The 18,640-nt window shown below is 34.1% G+C and overlaps 1 protein-coding gene across 1 annotated transcript in view; it reads right to left on the bottom strand.

Moving 5' to 3' along the window:
• HECTD2 (HECT domain E3 ubiquitin protein ligase 2) overlaps positions 1-18,640 on the bottom strand; it is an 80,358-nt gene that overhangs the window by 18,791 nt on the left and 42,927 nt on the right. The window contains 10 exon segments of the mRNA XM_047702878.1: positions 693-800; positions 3,958-4,054; positions 6,431-6,554; positions 7,525-7,673; positions 9,103-9,212; positions 10,877-10,922; positions 15,020-15,084; positions 17,128-17,217; positions 17,688-17,790; positions 18,470-18,608. Of these exon segments, the coding sequence (XP_047558834.1) occupies positions 693-800; positions 3,958-4,054; positions 6,431-6,554; positions 7,525-7,673; positions 9,103-9,212; positions 10,877-10,922; positions 15,020-15,084; positions 17,128-17,217; positions 17,688-17,790; positions 18,470-18,608 (1,031 nt within the window).

Here is an 18,640-nt window from a genome sequence, read left to right as displayed (position 1 = left end):
GTTACTACGTGAATTAAGCCTTATTATGTTTGTTGTAGAGATCAAGAGAAAGAATTAGAGGGTCAAGGACCTTGCCCAAAGTAACTGTCTCCTGGTATCATGTTGCCTTCAAGATTTTAATTTAGCAGTTCATATCATAAAATACTTAATTTCCTTTTCTTTCATTTTTATTCCTAATTTTAAAAATCACATAATGAAATTAGCCATTATCTTATAATAGCCACAAGAAGATCTGGCTGAAGCACTGCACCTACATGAAGCTCCGTACAACCAAAGTATGTTTGGGCCTGAGTACACTCAACATCCCCTGGAGGTCAGACCTCTAAGTTTAAAGATGAGTAATCTCCGGCCCGGAGAAGTTAAAATGACTCATTGCACACCCAACAAGTGACAAAGGTGGGTCCAGAATCTAAGTTACATATTCAAAAACACAAAAATGCTCACTTAAGTGTTCTACATAAAATCTTTTTCTGCGGAGTTAACAACAAACCATTAATAAACGTAAACAATGAACATAAGGCTTAATTGTGAATACACAACTGATTTTAACAATGGCACCAGAGTATAAGGAAGTACACTTAATGACATACAAAAATGAAAAACAGATTACCAAGACTTTAGTAATATACCACATTGTAGAATTTATTTAAAGCTTTAATCAATTAGTCCCATTTTGGAATAATGATCTATACCTCATCAAGCGAATCACTAACCAGATGTGTCCGTCTTACTTTCATATTTAGAAATAACATGTTCATATCAGGTTTCTGTCTTCGAGATACTTTATCCACCAGACTTTGCTATTTAAAAAAGAAAGCAAACATTTTTACTTTTACTTATATTTATACTCACTTTTGCTTTTATTTTAATTTCAATTAAAACATTTAAGCACTATAATAAAAATCATTTATATCCTTCTCTATACCATCTCTCATATAAATATTTTCATACACTCAATAATACAAATTACTATTATTATATACTTATTATATGTATCTTTTCATTTTGGTAACACAATGGTAACGAAAGGGGGTCCAAAATGGAGGACCAAAAATAATTCACCTTCTATAGTAAAGAAAGTTGCATTATAAGTTTCCAGATGACTCATTGCTCAAATAGCAAGGCTTTTTGTTTAATAAGTATAACATAAAGTGGGAACACTTGAAATGAGGTATATACTACTTATGATAAACCTGGCTTAAGCGTTTTAGATATTGCATTTACTGGAAAAGCACAGTCTACTTTTAGAAAGTAATTTGTCAACATTTAGAAATATTAACAATGTTCATACCCTTTGTCTCAATAATTCCACTTCTGGGAATTCTAAACACAAAAAATATACAGTGAGATGTTCATCACAGCACTAGCTATAAAAGCAAAACTTCAGAAATATATAATATACGTATCTAATGGAATATAATACAACTATTAAAATGGATGGTTGTAATTATGTAAATAATATGGAAACTATTTAAGAAAGGTACAAGTGAAAAAAGCAGGGAACAAAAGTATGTATAAAAAACTGTTTCAATTCTGTTGCCTTTTAAAGATATTTTAGAGAAGAAATATCAAAAGAAAATTTACTAAAATATTAAGAATTTGGGTATGTTATGTTTGGGTAATGGAAATGTCTGGGTAATGGAAATGTGGGTAATTTTAAAAAATCTATGGTTTTTCAAAATATAAGTAATGAGTATGTAAAAAACAAATTAAAAACACCTATTAGAAATATATAAGTATCATAGGAAGTCTACATGCTTATACAATTTATTCCGACTTATATAATTTAATTAAATAATTTTTATCACACTACTTCATCTTCTTTGGTAGCAAAGAAAAATTAGACTAGAGATGACATTTCAGATATTTTAAATAATGCAGCAAAGGACTTAACTAAATAAATTTTTAATACTACAAATCTGTATAAGGCTATGTCCATGATTTTGTAGATTACTACAATAAAACACTCTAATTTAGAGCACTTCGTTTCTCTAATTTCCAGTTCTAAAGGCTTTTAATAGTTTTGCATTTTTTCCCCCTTCTTCTCTGGGTCCTCCCTCTGATGCTTGGACTGCTCTATATTCCTATGTCATGGACTTACTGTCCTAACCTAATTTCCTATGTTGTACTCATACTCTATCTCCTGGAAAGCCACCACACTGAAAATATCCAGCAAACAAATTTATACTAAGATGCTAGTGGTAGCCAAGGCTTAGTGGCTACTCCTCCCATCAAGGATATTTAATAGAAAATGCTTGGAATGAATGAAATAATCGCTAAAAGGTAGAATTTAGATACAATCTGATGAGGAGGTTATTTTTAGGTTGGGGAATCTCTTTCGCAGCTTCAGATACCATATAAACTCTTGTTTACATTAACTACCTATAAGGCTGTCTGTCCCTTTGTCAAAATAATCACCAGCCATTAATTCCAAGTGATGTGGCAGTTTACAACTTAAAATGTTGGGCAACAAGCAGAAGAACAGATAATGGCACTTAACTCTTCAGTCTCTACTCATTTGTGTCCATGCTCTGTGGAAGACAGCCTGTGACAGAGTCTACAGCTGCCACTCTCCTTTTAATTAGAAGAAAATTTCATTAAAGAAGATATTTGCTGTTTTAAGTGTGAGTGACATGGCAGAAAACTGCTCAGGAGAACTGAGATAAACTTCTACCTCTGCAGACTTTTTTTTTTTTTTTTACAAATATAAAAAAGTTATAGCCCAAAGTAAAAAAGTTCTAAAAAGGCACATGAAATTACACAAATGCAGCTAAGAGAAACTGCCAAAATGCCAATATAGACTAATCTTTGAGCCAATATCCTACCCGAGATTAAGTAGTAATTCTGATGCCTAATATACCTGTTTAAATTTACTTTTCAGGGAGGTAGAGTGGCTTTGGAACTCCCTTGGTACACACAGGCAATAATGTTTCTTCTAATATTCTCATAGTCAGTGTAAGCTGACTCTGGGATGTCACCAGTCACTCAAATCTTTTGTCTTGCTCTGTGATAGAAAAAAATACTCACCTTCTGGGAACTGAATTACTGAAGAATAAACTTTTCTTATTTTTTAAAGCATTTTAAAGTATTATAATTTATACTTTAGGAATGTTTTTGTATTCTTGGACAAGACATGGAAATCATTTCTTTTTACTCTGAGGATCTCTTTAAGATTACTGACAACCTTCCCTCTTTAAAATAGTGAGTGTCCCTAAAGCAGATACTCAAAACATGAGCATTGAAATGTATAGTCTAGCCCTCTAATAAAAGAAAAACTGCTCACACAGTCTGTATCTCTTAGAAAACATACCTAACTTTACTGAGCTGTGCTGAGACACAAGGGCTGGTGGGCAGAGAAGGGGGATAAAGACAGGTCCAGAGATAAACTTCCTCCTGCTGCATGGTCTGCCTACAGCCAGTCAGACTCCTACCCCAGTTTCTGTAGGTCTCCATGCCTTTTGGTTTCCTAAGAATCCATAAAACATCTTTCACTTCTTTGGGACATATTTCTGTTTCCCAAGGTTGTACATATCCTCTAATTTTTTGTTTTTTCCTATTTGATTTTCTTAAAACCTAGAACACGCTGCTGTGGTTTGACTGGTGTACTCTTAAGGACACCACTTGCCCTCACTGCAGTCTTCCCCAGTGCTCTGTCGGCTACCATCGAGTTCGAATATGGGATCCACAGAATGATGTCCAACAGGTTCCCAGTACTTTGGTCTGTGAGAGGTATTTCATCTTCCTGCTCTATTTATAATATAATGAGAACCTGATGAGGGGTTATCTCTTTCCTATATCGTGAACAGGTTTAAGCACTTTTGGAGGGAGTTATAAAATGAATTTTACTTTTAACATTTCCTGATTATGCTAGAACAATTCACAAGACATTTGATTTATTTATTAAATTATTTACTGTATTGATTATAGTCAGCATAAATGTTTTTGTAGCTGGCTTACCCTTGCGATGCTTATCATCTGTTGTTCTGAGTCTCTTTGAATAATGATTTTTTTTGCAGCTATAGAAATAACGAATGGGTACTGACAGAAGGAAAACCTGCTCAACAAGTGAAAACAGAAAAAGCAAAATGGTGTATTTTTAGCAAAATTATACTAAGGGAATATCTAAGGTACCCCTCCTAACAATATAAAACATCACTTTTGTATTGTGTTTTACCATTTACAAAATGATTTTATGTGCATCATTTCTTTTAATCCCCACAGCCTTGTGAAGTCCGTATCATTATTAGACATGCTGTGTGTTCATTCTCTAGAGGAATCTACATCTAACATTTGGAAATGTACTAACCACTTATATGGTTCACACAAATCATTTCAGTTTATGTACAGTCACCTATAGATCATTACCTGTGAGAATATGACCGACACCAGAACCCAGAGGCAGAAGTACTCATGAAGGAGGATTAGGACAGAAAGTTCATGCACAGAAATTACTATAAAAATCCATTATTACCTGGATATTTCTCATGTGCAAGCTTCAGAAATAGGAAATCTAGCAATAACTATGGTAGTAAAAAGCAAAGTAATAAATTTAAGATCAATAAAATAAAAGTATGTTGCTGCTGGCATTGTATTTAATGGTTATTAGTATGAAATGGTATGTATTTGTAAAGACAGGACATTATGATCAAAGGTCAAGAAAATAACTAACTTTCTCCCTTCAGAGCTGATCCTGTGGTATATAAAAAAGCCACAAACTACCTAGAGAGAAATGCATTTAGGGGAACTAGTAGGTGACAGTGACACTTCAGGAGACAGACTCCATCAGAAGTGGCTGCAGTGAATCCATGAGTTACAGCTGGAATCCATCCAAGTATAGTCAAGTACTGGGTGCAAAGAAGGCGTGATGAGGAAAAAGGAGACTGCCCTAGTGCGAACCACAAATAAAACCACTTTCTCCTGAATGCAACTGTTAATAAAGTTGTTCAGTACTAATGTGTAACAGTTTTGATATCACTAAGTGCTAACTAAAAGCTTGGAAATGAGGTCTATCATCTCTCTATACATCTATCTATATCTCTATATATCTTGGTCTTATTACATATTTTCAAACAGTGTGGCTTAACCCTTCCCTTGTCATGCACATAATACTATGTGTGTGACACACTGAAATAAACAGTTGTGGCTGCTCATTGCCAGAGGAGACTTGCCCTTGGGCTCCAGGTCCCCCTCTAAGTCCAGGCTGGCTTCCCCTAAACTGAAAGGATCATAGGATCAACAGTCCTCTGAAAGCCCTTCTTGGTACCCAGTGCTGTGGCACAGTGGTTAGAAGAGCTCTGTATTAAAAGGTGTCACTGAAATATGACAGTAACTCTTAGAGTTGTTTTGTGGTTTTGTCTACAACATTACAATTATATTAAAGTTGGAGAAAAAAGTGTGTTTGTAAAATAAATACTTTCTCAAGAAAATATCCATCAGACAGATGGATATTCTCGGACAAAGTCCGAGAAACAATTCTTGTTTAGTTCTGAGTATTCAGATACGGACAGAGATATGTCCAGAAGGCCAGTCTATGGTTTTGGCCAATTCTGATAAAAAGGGTCCCTGGCAGATTGAACCAATTTATAAACTAATCTGGGGTTTTGAGATTACTTATATCCCTACCATAGCTCTTAAGTCTCCTTTAGAACAGACACACTCTCCAAGGTATCACATGGTCTGGGAATAAATTATGTTTGGGTTAGTCATGCTGGTTTAATCCAAACTGTGAGTGTGGATATAGGTACAGTATATTAAATAATTTGGTCAAGCTTTTTGAAAACCTATTACACTACTATAATAAATAATTTGAGGTGAAGCCCTTTTGCTATAACTCCCATTCTTTCTATATTGTGTATAAGGGACAGAATGAAGGAGAAAAGGAGAGAACTGTACGTGTGTATATATGGATGTGTATAATTACTGTTTTGGAACAGGCATTGGCGAACTATGGCCCATGGGATAAATATGGTCTACCACCTGTGTACAGAAAGTTTTCTGAGACAGACACACTTGTTTATTTACATATTGTCTAACATTGTTTCTGTGTTACAGTGGAATACCAGAGTTCGTATAGTCCAAAGAGCCAAAAATATTTACCATCTAGTACTTTATAGAGAAAGTTTGTGACCCCTGTACTGGCTGGTAGCATATAGAAGAAGAAGATATAAGAAACTTACACACTAAGATAGAACTTTTCCCTTCTAAAGAAGATGCTGTTAAACTAAAACCAAATTAACATGTACACAAATTCAAGATGTAAGAAAAAGAAAATGCTTTAAGAAATATAATGATGTTTCAAGGCTGGCTATCTAAACTATAAGTTTATATACAAAGTCATGTGCATACTTAAATTTATTTATACAAACATCCACTCATTATTTTGAATAGTATTTCATTTAAGTAAGTAATCAAAATGAGCTTCTGATTGTACCTGTGAGAGTTTCCAAAGCTCTGCCAGGTGTGGTATTCTTCCATGAGATCAATGTGATCCAATGTTGAATTATAGAAATCAGTATAAGGAATAAGGGGAGGATGAACCAAACTGTTTGCAGTATCTGTGAAGATAAATTCTAACAATGATCTTTTCTAACATGTGCATGATTCATTCTAACAAGAACATTTTAATGCTCACCAGATAGCCTTTATCTAGAAATTCCCATTTTAAGCAACTATAGCTCCAAAAAAATTTTTTTTAAAGATTTTATTTATTTATTTGACAGACAGAGATCATAAGTAGGCAGAGAGGCAGGCAGAGAGAGAAAGGGAGAAGCAGGCTTCCCGCCGAGCAGAGAGCCCGATGTGGGGCTCGATCCCAGGACCCCAGGATCACGACCTGAGCCGAAGGCAGAGGTTTTAACCCACTGAGCCACCCAGGTGCCCCTATAGCTCCAAATTTAAAAAGTAGTTTCAAATTGTGGTTCAGGGGAATGCCTGGGTGGCTCAGTAGGTTAAGTGTCTGCCTTCAGCTCAGGTTATGATCTCAGAGTCCTGGGATCTAGCCTGCAACCTGGGCTCTCTGCATAGCGGGGAGCCTACTTCTCCCTCTGCCCCTTCCCCTGCTCATGTTCTTTCTCTCTCTCTCAAATAAATAAAATCTTAAAAAAAAATGGTGGTTCAGATACAGCCAATCATTTCTTACTTTTATAAAAAACTTGTGGTAGGGATTAGAAGAGTATAGAAAAGGGAGTACACAGATGAGCACCGCCTCACATACTTTCCCATCAGTGTGTTCTTTCCTAGAAGTTCTTGGGAATCAACACAAGTTCCTGCTTTCTTAGGGGTCTCTACTTAGTAGGTCACATGCAGAAGACAGCCAGAACACAGAATACTGCCCAATAAAATGCATAAAGCTTTTTCATGCTTATACAGTAAATGTGAAATTCATTATCAAAACAGGAAATAAATTACAACTCTTCACTTCAAAGGAAGGTTTTAAAATTTAAGAAAGCCTCTACAGTACTCTGGAATCCTTATAGAAATGTCCCTAATATCTAACAAAAGAGAAGAAAGAGTAATAAAACCTACTAAGTAAAGCCAGCACTTTGGATGCTGATGGGATCCACCAGGAACACTTTGTTATAGGTGGAAATTCTTCAGGCTTTGCAGGAAACAGGCGCAAAGAAATAAATTGCAGCAATCTCTCTACCAATTGTTTGAACCTCTTCTGGGATAATCTGGTAAAGATTTTGAAACAATTCCAATCAAATCACACTTTCTATTTTGGCAATATGTTAGATATCAAGTGTATCCTGTACACATAAAATTATAGAATATCCCCCCAAACTCTACTTCTTAAGTTGCCAAATATTTGAAAAGATGCAAAATCTTACCTGGAATATTGTTTCTTAAATAAGAAATAAACACCAAAATTACTGTAACATTAGCATTAAGCATTTCATTCTTAAGGCTTTCAATATTCAGTCAATCCTTGTTATATTTAGACTCAGTATTTGCAAATTTGCCTACTTGCTAAAATTTCATTGCAACCCCAAAATCAGTATTAGTGGAGCTTTCAGTCATGGTCATTTGCAGATTCATGTGCATATTCCCAGCTGAGGTCAAACAAAGAAACACTCTGCCTTCTTATTTTAGCTCCCATACCATAAATGAGTATTCTTTACACAGTTTACTTAGTGTCATGTTTTCCACACTTTTGTGTTTTGTTAGTAATTCTGGTGTTTTAAAATGGCTCCCAAAATGTAGTGCTAAAGTTCTGTCTATTGGTTCTCAAATACGAGAGGAATGTGAGGTACCTTATGGAGAATAAACTTGCGTCAGATAAAATTGGTTCAAACATTAGTCATAGTGCTGTTGGTCGCAAGTTCAAGGCTAATGAATCCACAACTTCTATCAAATAAGATGTCTTTACATACAATGCTTTAAAAATAAGATCATGTATTCATCAGTTGATGGGAATACTATGACCAGCAGCTCATAGGAGCCTAACCCTGTTATGTCCTAAATAATCAATGATTCGGTATCTGTTAATTCAGTGTTAGCAGTAACTTTATAGAACATAAATATCATGAATAATGAGAACTGACTGTATTTAAAATTAATTCTGAAAATATTTTGCCTCTAACATTTTCTTAATCATGGAGAAAAGTCATTGTTTATGTGAGTACAGCTCTATGAAAAACCAGACTGTATTTTTTTATAAATTGATACTGATGGCTAAGCTATAGTTTATGATGACATTATTAGTTAAGGAAAAGGCACTATGTAAGTAATGGTGAGACTGATTGACAAAAATAGGAAATAAAAAGACAAATTGAAACAGTATCTGAGAAAATCCAGTCACCACTTTCAGATATAAGAAAACCACTGACAGGCAGGTGCTGTGTAATAAAAGAAAGCAGTGGATAGAAACCTCAACAACAGTTTGCACCAGCAAAATGGTTACTTGCTTTAAACATAGATTTTTAATTACTCTCTCGGTGGTACTAAAGGATATGTTTATAATTGGCTTTGAAGTACTGTTAATTAGAAGATCATTTCTAGAGACCTGAAAACATTTAAATATAGTTTATTATAAAATCACTAATATCAAACTTGAAACTGTACGATTATACGAGTTCTTATTAATATGATAGAATGATTTACTTTTTAAACCAGTGAACTAGGAAATGATGATCAGCTTCCACTAAGGTAGCTATCTGTCGTAGCAAGTGAGCATAGATGACATACGTAGATGTATTATTAAATTGAGGATTCTGAAAAAGATATTAAAGATAATTGTGTTAAAATTTTGTTAACATGAAAGGAAAGACACTAAGCTTAATGAGCTAAGTGGTAAATTAGGAAACTAAATTTGAGATTATGAAATACTGGGTGAAAACCTATAAAACAATAATCTATTTGTTTAATTGTTTAATTAACAGAAACTTTGATTTTTGGCTGTGGAATAGCAGAAAGAGCATGGGCTTTGAAATTAAGACAGACCTGGGCCTGAGGGCTGATTCTACCACTTAGGCATGTTCCTTAAACTTTGAGTCTCAATTTCCCCATCTCTAAAATAGGAATGATAGTATCTATCTTACTTAAGTAGTAAAAAAGAAAATGTATGTAAGGCTCCTAGCTCCATGGTAATCACTATTATCCAATTAAACAAAAAACTGTTCTTCCTTGATTAAAGAAAAAAAGAATGCTAGAAAAAGTAAGTAAGAGCTGGTTGTGAAACCTCTGCCACTGTGAAATGAATTAGTGGCACGTCTCACAAAGAACAAGGAGAGAGCCATAACACAGCGTCTGACAACTTTCAAATGTCAAAGGGACACTGAAGGAGTGCTTAAAGCCTCTAGTTACATCTCTACAAACTAAACTCTTATCACTATGTGCATTTCAGAGCTTCACAGAAAAAATGAGTATTACTGAAAAATAAACTGAAATTGTGGCAGCTAAGAGAGCACCATGTATTCTTCGAAACTGACTGCCTCCGACAGACAGCCTCACCTGGTAGTGCTCCTGAGACAGTGTCAAGGGCAGAGCTTTTGGCTGACACACAGACTCACTCAAAAAATCTGAGCTTCACTTGTTATTTCTCTAGCTTTTACTATCTACATACACTTCCTCCCTTTCTTCTCGTTTTGCTTTTGTCCTTCCTACTTCTCTACTTTCCGTTCTTATATCCTTCCACTACCTCTTGTCTACTTGCGTTTTTCCCACTTTTACTTTTTTCCTTTCTTCCCTTTTTATTACTAATGTGCATATTTCCTTTTATTGGACATAATATTTAACTAAACACTTCATCTTACTTAACATAATGTTTTACCTTTAAATGAGATAATAATATACACAAACAGCTTTTGTAAGTTGTAAAGACTAATACAAAAGCAGTATGCTGGCTATGTAATAACATACTTCTTTCTCAGAAAATAATACAAACTAAAAATTGCTTATTATTTGTCTGGACCCTATTTTCTTGTATCTACGAATCTATATCTCTCAAGAGGAAAAAGTTCATCACCTTTGCCTTAGCAAACATAAGCAATCACCTTGATTTCTCCATTAGAATTCTAATGGAAGCATTTATTTAAAATACCTAGAGAAGTTAGAAACCTACTAGTTGGGAAATAGAAAGTTCTGAAGCCCATTAAAGCTAGTTATAAGAAGTTGACTGGATGAAGCAGAGATGCTTCCATTCTGCTTGATCCTGAATACTACAGCAGAAAGGCAAGAACTACATTAAAATTTTAATCCAAAAGATAATTTAGCTTCCCATTGTTTATTTGTTATAACCTTAATGCTCTGGTTACACTATAATCTAAAAACTATCAATAATGTTGCACAAAACAATACTTAGTACTTGGTATCATTTCCCTTAACACATGCATAGAGGGAGATCTGAATTAGACAACTTCAATTCTCGCTTTCTTACCTGTAAAAGTATAAAATATGCTCTAAGATCATCTTTTGTTCGTGGACTGTAAAAGAAATATGCATAATTGATTACAGATTAGTATTTAATCTTATATCTAACAAAAAATGATACATGTTTTTGTGAGAACTGAGCTGGTAAAAGCCAAAAATGAGAATTAATATGTATGATTACTTAGACAGTAACATATTCATAGTATGCTGGGAATATAGGTTCTTCTGCGCTTACTCTTGGCTGGTTCTGAAGACACATAAAAGATGAGTTAAGTAGGGGCGCATGGGTGGCTCACTTGGTTAAGCATGACTCTTGATTTCAGCTTGGGTCACAGTCTCAGGTTGTGAGATGGAGCCCAGGCTCCGAACTCAGCATGGGGTCTGCTTGAGATTCTCTCTCTGCCCCTCCCCCCAACTCATGCTCTCACATGATTTCTCTCTCTCAAATAAACAAATAAAATCTTAAAAAAGAAAGGTAAATTAAATAGGCTATAATGTTTTATGAGGTAAATATCATGACTAACTCAGGAAGGAGTTAAGAGCCTGATAAATAATCAACAATTTTGAGGTGCCTGGGTGGCTCAGTGGGTTAAAGCCTCTGCCTTCGGCTCAGCTCATGATCTCAGGGTCCTGGGATCGAGCTCTGCATTGGGCTCTCTGCTCAGCAGGGAACCTGCTTCCTCCTCTCTCTCTGCCTGCCTCTCTACTTATAATCCCTGTTTATCAAATAAATAAATAAAATCTTTTAAAAAATCAACAATTTTAGAGTACTTACATTTTTGTTTTAATAAAGGATAGTTGTATCTCACTTAAAAATACTGATGCACTTAAGAAAGAAAATATGCTTGTATTTATCTATTTCTGAAATGATACAGAAATGTCTGCAAATCAAATCACATGGTTAATGCATCTAGTATGTGTCTAATTAAATTTGAAATTAAATTCATATTTGAATACCTTTGAGAAGTAACTGATTTGTAATTTTTTCCCCATATAAATCTGGATTTTCACATTGTCAGATCTGACCAAGAGTTTTTGTTATTCCCGAAGCTGATGAGTGTTTCTTTCTTGCCCTCTCAGGATCTATTGAATGGACTCTCAGAAATACCCTGAAGTAACTTCTTGAATTAATAGTGGTTCACCTATATGATTACCAGATTCAATTTATGATCTTTGACTGGGTCCAAAACCCAGATATTAAAGAACACTTTTTTTCTTTTTTAAAGATTTTATTTGACAGAGAGAGAGAGAGAGATCACAAGTAAGCAGAGAGGCAGGCAGAGAGAGAGGGGAGGAAGCAGACTCCCTGCGGAGCAGAGAGCCCACACGGGGCTTGATCCCAGGACCCTGGGATCATGACCTGAGCCGAAGGCAGAGGCTTTAACCCACTGAGCCACTCAGGCGCCCCCTAAAGAACACTTTTGAGACAACTGGGGTAATTTAAATGTGGACTGCATTTTAGAGAGTACTAGAAGAAAAAACATTAAATTTGTTTGGTGTGATACCGTGTTACGGTTATGTAGGAAAAGATTATTGAGAAATATATGCTGAAGCAATTCGAGGTTAAGTGTCATGATGTCTTCCATTTACTAAAAGAAATAATTATGCATACACTCACACCCACAGGGAGAAAAAGCAAAAAGCAAATGTGGCATAAAATTAACAACTGGTGAATCTCGGTGAAAGGTATATGAGTTCTCATTAACTTTTCTGTGGCTTGAAATTTTTCAAAATTAAATGCTGGGGAAAAAAAGGTTCACCTCCCAGTATCTCCTTATTTCCTTTAAGAAAATAAATGACCAAATGATTACTTATTTTTCTGTTATAGTTACAAAATAAGTCTGAAAACATAAACCACTGCCCCAAATGTACAAAATGACCTTTACAAAATGTAAAGCTACATAGTCTGAAATATAAATAGATAACATGTGTTAAAATTTGACATTTGTATACACACACATATATACAAATATTTAGTAACATTTCTTTGTGGAAGAATTATCTTGATTGAATAATGATTTAAACTGTTCAGGTTTAAATCAAATCTAAACTATTTCTGTCTATAATTTCTACATAATTGTCAGACCATTTTCTAAATGGGACTACTGTTATGTTTTAGAAATTATATTTGAAAATACTTTTATTTATTTATTTATTTATTTATTTTCAAGATTTTATTTATGAGAGAGAGAGATAGGGACATAGAGAGAGAACAAGCAGGGGGAGAGGCAGAGGGAGAGGGAGAAGAAGGCTCCCCACTGAGCAGAGACCCTAACATGGGGCTCTGTCCCAGGACCCAGAGATCATGATCTGAGCCAAAGGCAGACACTTAACCATCTGAGCCATCCAGGTGCCCCAATTTGAAAATATTGTAAAACACTCAAGGCAATTCATAAATATTAAAATTCCTGGTGATAGGCGAGCCCTATTTTTTCCATTTTATAGCAATACCATAACAATTTCCAAGTTCCTGTCCCATGCACTACTATTTTAATGTAGCACATAGCTCTGGGTATTGAAGTTGTGGTTGAGATCACAGGCTGTTCGCTAGACTGCTTAGGTTCTAATCCTGACTCAGGCACTTACTGTGTTAATTGGGGCAATTTCTTTAACTATTCTGTAAATTGTTTCCTTCATTGTGAAATGAAAATAATCATATTACATATTTCATAAAATTGCAGTGAAGATTCAATGAGAAATACACAGAAGATTGTTAGAAAGGAGCCTAGCCCTTAATAATAAACAGTAAACTTTAGATATCGTTGTTATAAAAAAATCCAAAATAAAACAAGATTTTTGGGTAAAGGCCACATGCTCCTTTGATAGATAAATCACACTGAACTATCGTTTAATCTGTCTCAGGCACACGTCTGAGGAGCACAGTTGGAAAGCGGTGAGTGTGTGCTTATGGGAGGGGACTCAGACCCGAGCGGGGTTAGGCCATTGGGCTTCCTCCTCTCAGGAGCTCTCCCACACTTTAAAACTCTCTTCATTTTCAGTGAAGCACTATGGGTTCAACCAAAAATCACACAATTTAAGGAAAATGCAAATTTATCAGTGTAATGACAAATTAGGAAAAATACTGTTAAAAATCATATCAAACTATACAGTATGATTTCAGTTGTTTCAAAAAGATGACCAGAAAAATAAAAATGGCAAAACGTTAACATGTTTACTTTTTTTTATAATACTAGCAGTGACTTTTCTAGGTTTTCTGTAATAACCACGAATTTCTTTGAAAATCAGAGCAATGCTATTTAAAAATATGGGGTATGTTTAACATTTAATAATTTTTTAAAAGATTTATTTATTTATTTGAGAGAGCGCACACATGAATGGGAGGTGGGCAGAGGGAGAGAATCTCAGGCAGATCCTCACTGGTACGGAGCCCGATGTGGGGCTGGATCCCATGACCTGCGCCGAAACCAAGAGTCAGATGCTCAACTGCCAGAGCCACCCGTGTATCCCTTAACATTTAATAATTTTGATATTATTTTAAAATGGGGCTTAATATAAACATTTGAATTATAATTTAATGTTATTCCGTTGGCTTTAGTAGAAGCTATTATTTAAGTTATATGCTACTTAAATAATACCAATTTAGATAATATGGACTTTTCAAAGTATATTGTTGTATTCTGCCTATCCAGGGATATTCTAATATTATCGATTACATTGCCATCATTCCTTATATAATGATTCAAGATTTAGTTCCAGGAAAAAAATATTTCAGTAGCCAAACTTACATTTCCTTATATTAGAAAGAAGAAAGATTTTGCTCTAGCTACCAAGAAATCCAAAGCTAAATTTAATGTCCATAGATTTAATTCTAGGTTACTAATGTAACTACCCATCCCATTTTATAACATATATATATCTGTACATAACAACTTTTATATATAATTTTAAAGGATTCACAGATCCTGTGAGGCCCACATATAGACCCTCCTAAGAAGACAGAAATCTCATTAAAAAGCTTTGTCATAAGTACTTTTTTTTTTTTTGCCATGAATAGTTTATAATTTCAGATCTCTGTTTTTAAAACAACTAAGATCTTTTCTGAGAGTAAAATGCACGCATATATATTAAAGATGTATGGGATGTGGAAATTAATATCTATATTGATTAGCTAAATATTAGTTAAAATTACCCTTTCCATTCTTGTAATAGGCTGTTAATGATTCCCTTCAGTACTGTCTTCTGAATGTCTTGAGGCTATAGGGAAAAGAAAACCATAAAATAATTAGGATTAGGTACTTAGGTCACTTTTACATGTTAATTATATTTATAGATGTGTTTCTTTTTTTTTTTTTTTAAGATTTTATTTATTTGACAGAGAGAGAGAGAGATCACAAGTAGGCAGAGAGGCAGGCAGAGAGAGAGGGGAGGAAGCAGGCTCCCTGCGGAGCAGAGAGCCCGATGTGGGGCTCGATCCCAGGACCCTGAGATCATGACCTGAGCCGAAGGCAGAGGCTTTAACCCACTGAGCCACCCAGGCGCCCCATATAGATGTGTTTCAATAGTGAAATCAGACTTGCTGACTGAGGACTGCCACTTATGGTGGTATGATTTTCACATCTGAGAGGGCTAGAGCACCAATGACATAGATTACAATTAGAATGCCCCCGGAATGTGCCATGCATACAAACCACACAAATGTATACGGTGGCCCTTTGATGACCACCATCAGTTTTATATAATATATAACTGAATATAACTGAAAAAAATTTCCTTTCCCTGGATTGGCAGGATAAAATCATGAACACGAGTCAGAGAGTAGCATGTTTAACAATATAAAATGACTGCATATATTAAATATACTTATTACTATTGGTAACAAGTTATAATTAGCAGGTAGATCCATATTTCATTATTAAGTACAATGAAATTAAGTACATTAAGTACAGTGAAATTCATTACTGGATTTGGGAAAGGTATAAAATAACATTCCTATATAGTTTAACAATTCAATTACTTAAAAAAAAATCTTATTTCCATTTTAGAGAGTTTTCCCCTTATGTTGTAGATTTAATTTTTTAGTGTCTATAAGACACTGACATCATTCCAAGTCAAAAGAGGTCAGACAAATGTCCTAGGAGTGGAACATTTTGGGTCACAGTATATGTATATGCTTAGTATTAGTAAATAATGCCAGCAATTTTCCAAAGCAGTTGTACTAGTTTATACTTACCTCATTAGGGTATGAAAGTTCCAGTTGCTCCACAATATTGCCAATTCAGTACTTAAAAACTTTTTACTCCTTTTGAACAGATGTGTAATGTTATTTACATTTCTCTCATGACAATTATTATTAGGTACCTTTTCATGTATTTAAGAGTAAAGTACCGAGATTAGGAAAAAGACAAAGATATTTGCTATTTCTTCTTTTATTTAGAATTTTACAAGAGGTCCTAGCCTGAGCAATAAGGCAAATATTTACATCTATCCATCCACACATGCAAGATAAAAGGACTGAAGAGGTGAAAAGTCTCATTTTTCACAAACGATAGGACTGTCTATATAGAAAATCCAAATAAATCTATTGATGCACTATTAGAATTAATGAGTGAATTTGGCAGGGTAAATAAAGATAAATATATGAGAGTATTTCTATATACTAGTAATTAGAAAATGAAAACCACAATAGCATCAAAAAATCAAGTACTAGTACTAAATGTAACAAGATATGTGTAAGACATTTATCGAGAAAACTACTAAGTATCACCAAGAAAAACTAAAGAAGATCTAAGTAATTGGAGGGATATACCATGCTTATGGATTAAAAAAAATGTCAACTCTTCACAAATTCATCTATAGCACTAATGGTTCTCAAAATGTGGTCCCTGGACACTTGTTAGAAACACAAATGCTTGGGCTCTACCCCAGACCTACTGAATCTGAAACTCTGTATTCTAAGAAGCACTTCCTGTGATTCTGATACATAGTAAAATTTGAGAACCACTATAGATTCAGCACAATGCCAAAACAATCAAATAATTTATCTCCCTTTGCTGCCTAAGTGAAGCATGATTTTATTTCAGTGAGCCATCCTAAAGGACTGGACAAAAAAGTATTTTCTGCTTAATTCTCATTTAATTAAAAAAATAAAAAATATCTAACTTTCTGAGAATTCCAATTAAATTTACTATACAATTATATAATTATAAGCTGATTATTACAATATTTGTGTGGCTGTTTTTGAAATACAAAAGAAACAAAGAATTATACTGTTTCCATCTGTTTATTATTAATACTTACAGTATTAAGTAAGGCATCATATACAGCATTCACAAATTTAGCATTAATCCCAGAATCTTCAATGGTATTAAAGGAGGCGGTGGCATCTTTCTGCAAATTCAGTTAATGATTTAAGCGTATATAACATTAAAGGACTGTTCTTAGTAATTTTGAACCATAACTATTCTTTCATAATTTCTAATATTTTTAGTAGGGTGATGAAAAAGAACTTTCGGGCAAAGTTGGTAGAAATAAAAATGAATGTATAAGAATTATTTTAACCACTTTGTTTTTTATATTTATTTATTTTTATTATCATGTTCAACTAGCCAGAATAATCACTTTGTTTTTAAAACTGAAAGAAAGGAGTCAAACATCATCATTAGTACAAATGCAAACAATCTTCAAGATATCACTTAGGTAACACTTATTTGTGATATGTATACTTTCTGAAATTAATATATATATGTTTGTTTAAACAGCTGCTTAAGTCAATATCAGGTAGAAAAAGAGCTAAGTTATTGTATTTTTTTAGGAAAATTTAAAACGAATAGTGAAAAATGTGTTTTATGTGTTATTACCTTAAATGCAGCATTTAGTTCTGGGAAAGAATCAAATGTGGCTAGATAAAAATCATGTACTGCTTTCCAATCTCCCGATGACTTAACTTTTTCTATATCTTCCCTAAAATGAAAACAAACATTAATTGTAGCAAATAGAAATATTATTCAGATAAAATAGCATTACTTCTTTAAAAATAAATGTCACCAAACATGTAATTTGAAATACTGAAGCTGAATACAGTATGTTCCAGTTAATATAGTTAATGAACCTATAATTCTTAAATGGATCACGATATTAATTCAGCTTTCCATTTACCTGCTTTTAAAAAAGTCATTCTTGACATGCTCCTTACAATTAACTTTCTTTCCCTTACTAGCCAAATTTGAGAGATTTTGTTTACATTCTCTGTCTCTACTTTCTCATTAACACTTAGTCCTTCAAGTATTCATTTTCAGTAGTGACATATCTTTAAATGGTTTATGTGTCACATAATAGAGGAAATCATATTTTTAATAAAGGAAACATTTTATTATTTTGTCACCACCTTTATCTCCTTTTGTCTTTTTTAATTCATATTCTCTTATTTAGTGTTTCTTTTGCTGCAACATTATCCATCCCTTACCTGTTATTTATACATTTGTTTTCACCTTGAACTTGAGACATCTAGTCTTATGTCTTCACTCTTGACCAATGCCTTATAAAGAGCCACAAGTTCAATCAATTTCTCACACAAAAATGTTATAGAGTACTGGCATGCAGATGACTGTATGTCTTCCCATAACAGCGAGCTGAAACTTACTGAAAGTCTTTCATAGTTTTGGGCTGGTTAGGAAGGACAGATTCTGGAAGAACTGGGGCCTTCATTTCAGATGGTAATGAATCTATAGAAACACGCTGCTTTTGTCTAACATCAAGGCAAATCGGTGGTAGGTCTCTCACTGTGAAGTATAAAAAAGCATTCAATATAATT

Source organism: Lutra lutra, chromosome 14 (assembly GCF_902655055.1).
Source record: "Lutra lutra chromosome 14, mLutLut1.2, whole genome shotgun sequence".
NCBI classification, from domain to species: domain Eukaryota; kingdom Metazoa; phylum Chordata; class Mammalia; order Carnivora; family Mustelidae; genus Lutra; species Lutra lutra.
This window is presented reverse-complemented; position numbering and strand designations above follow the sequence as displayed.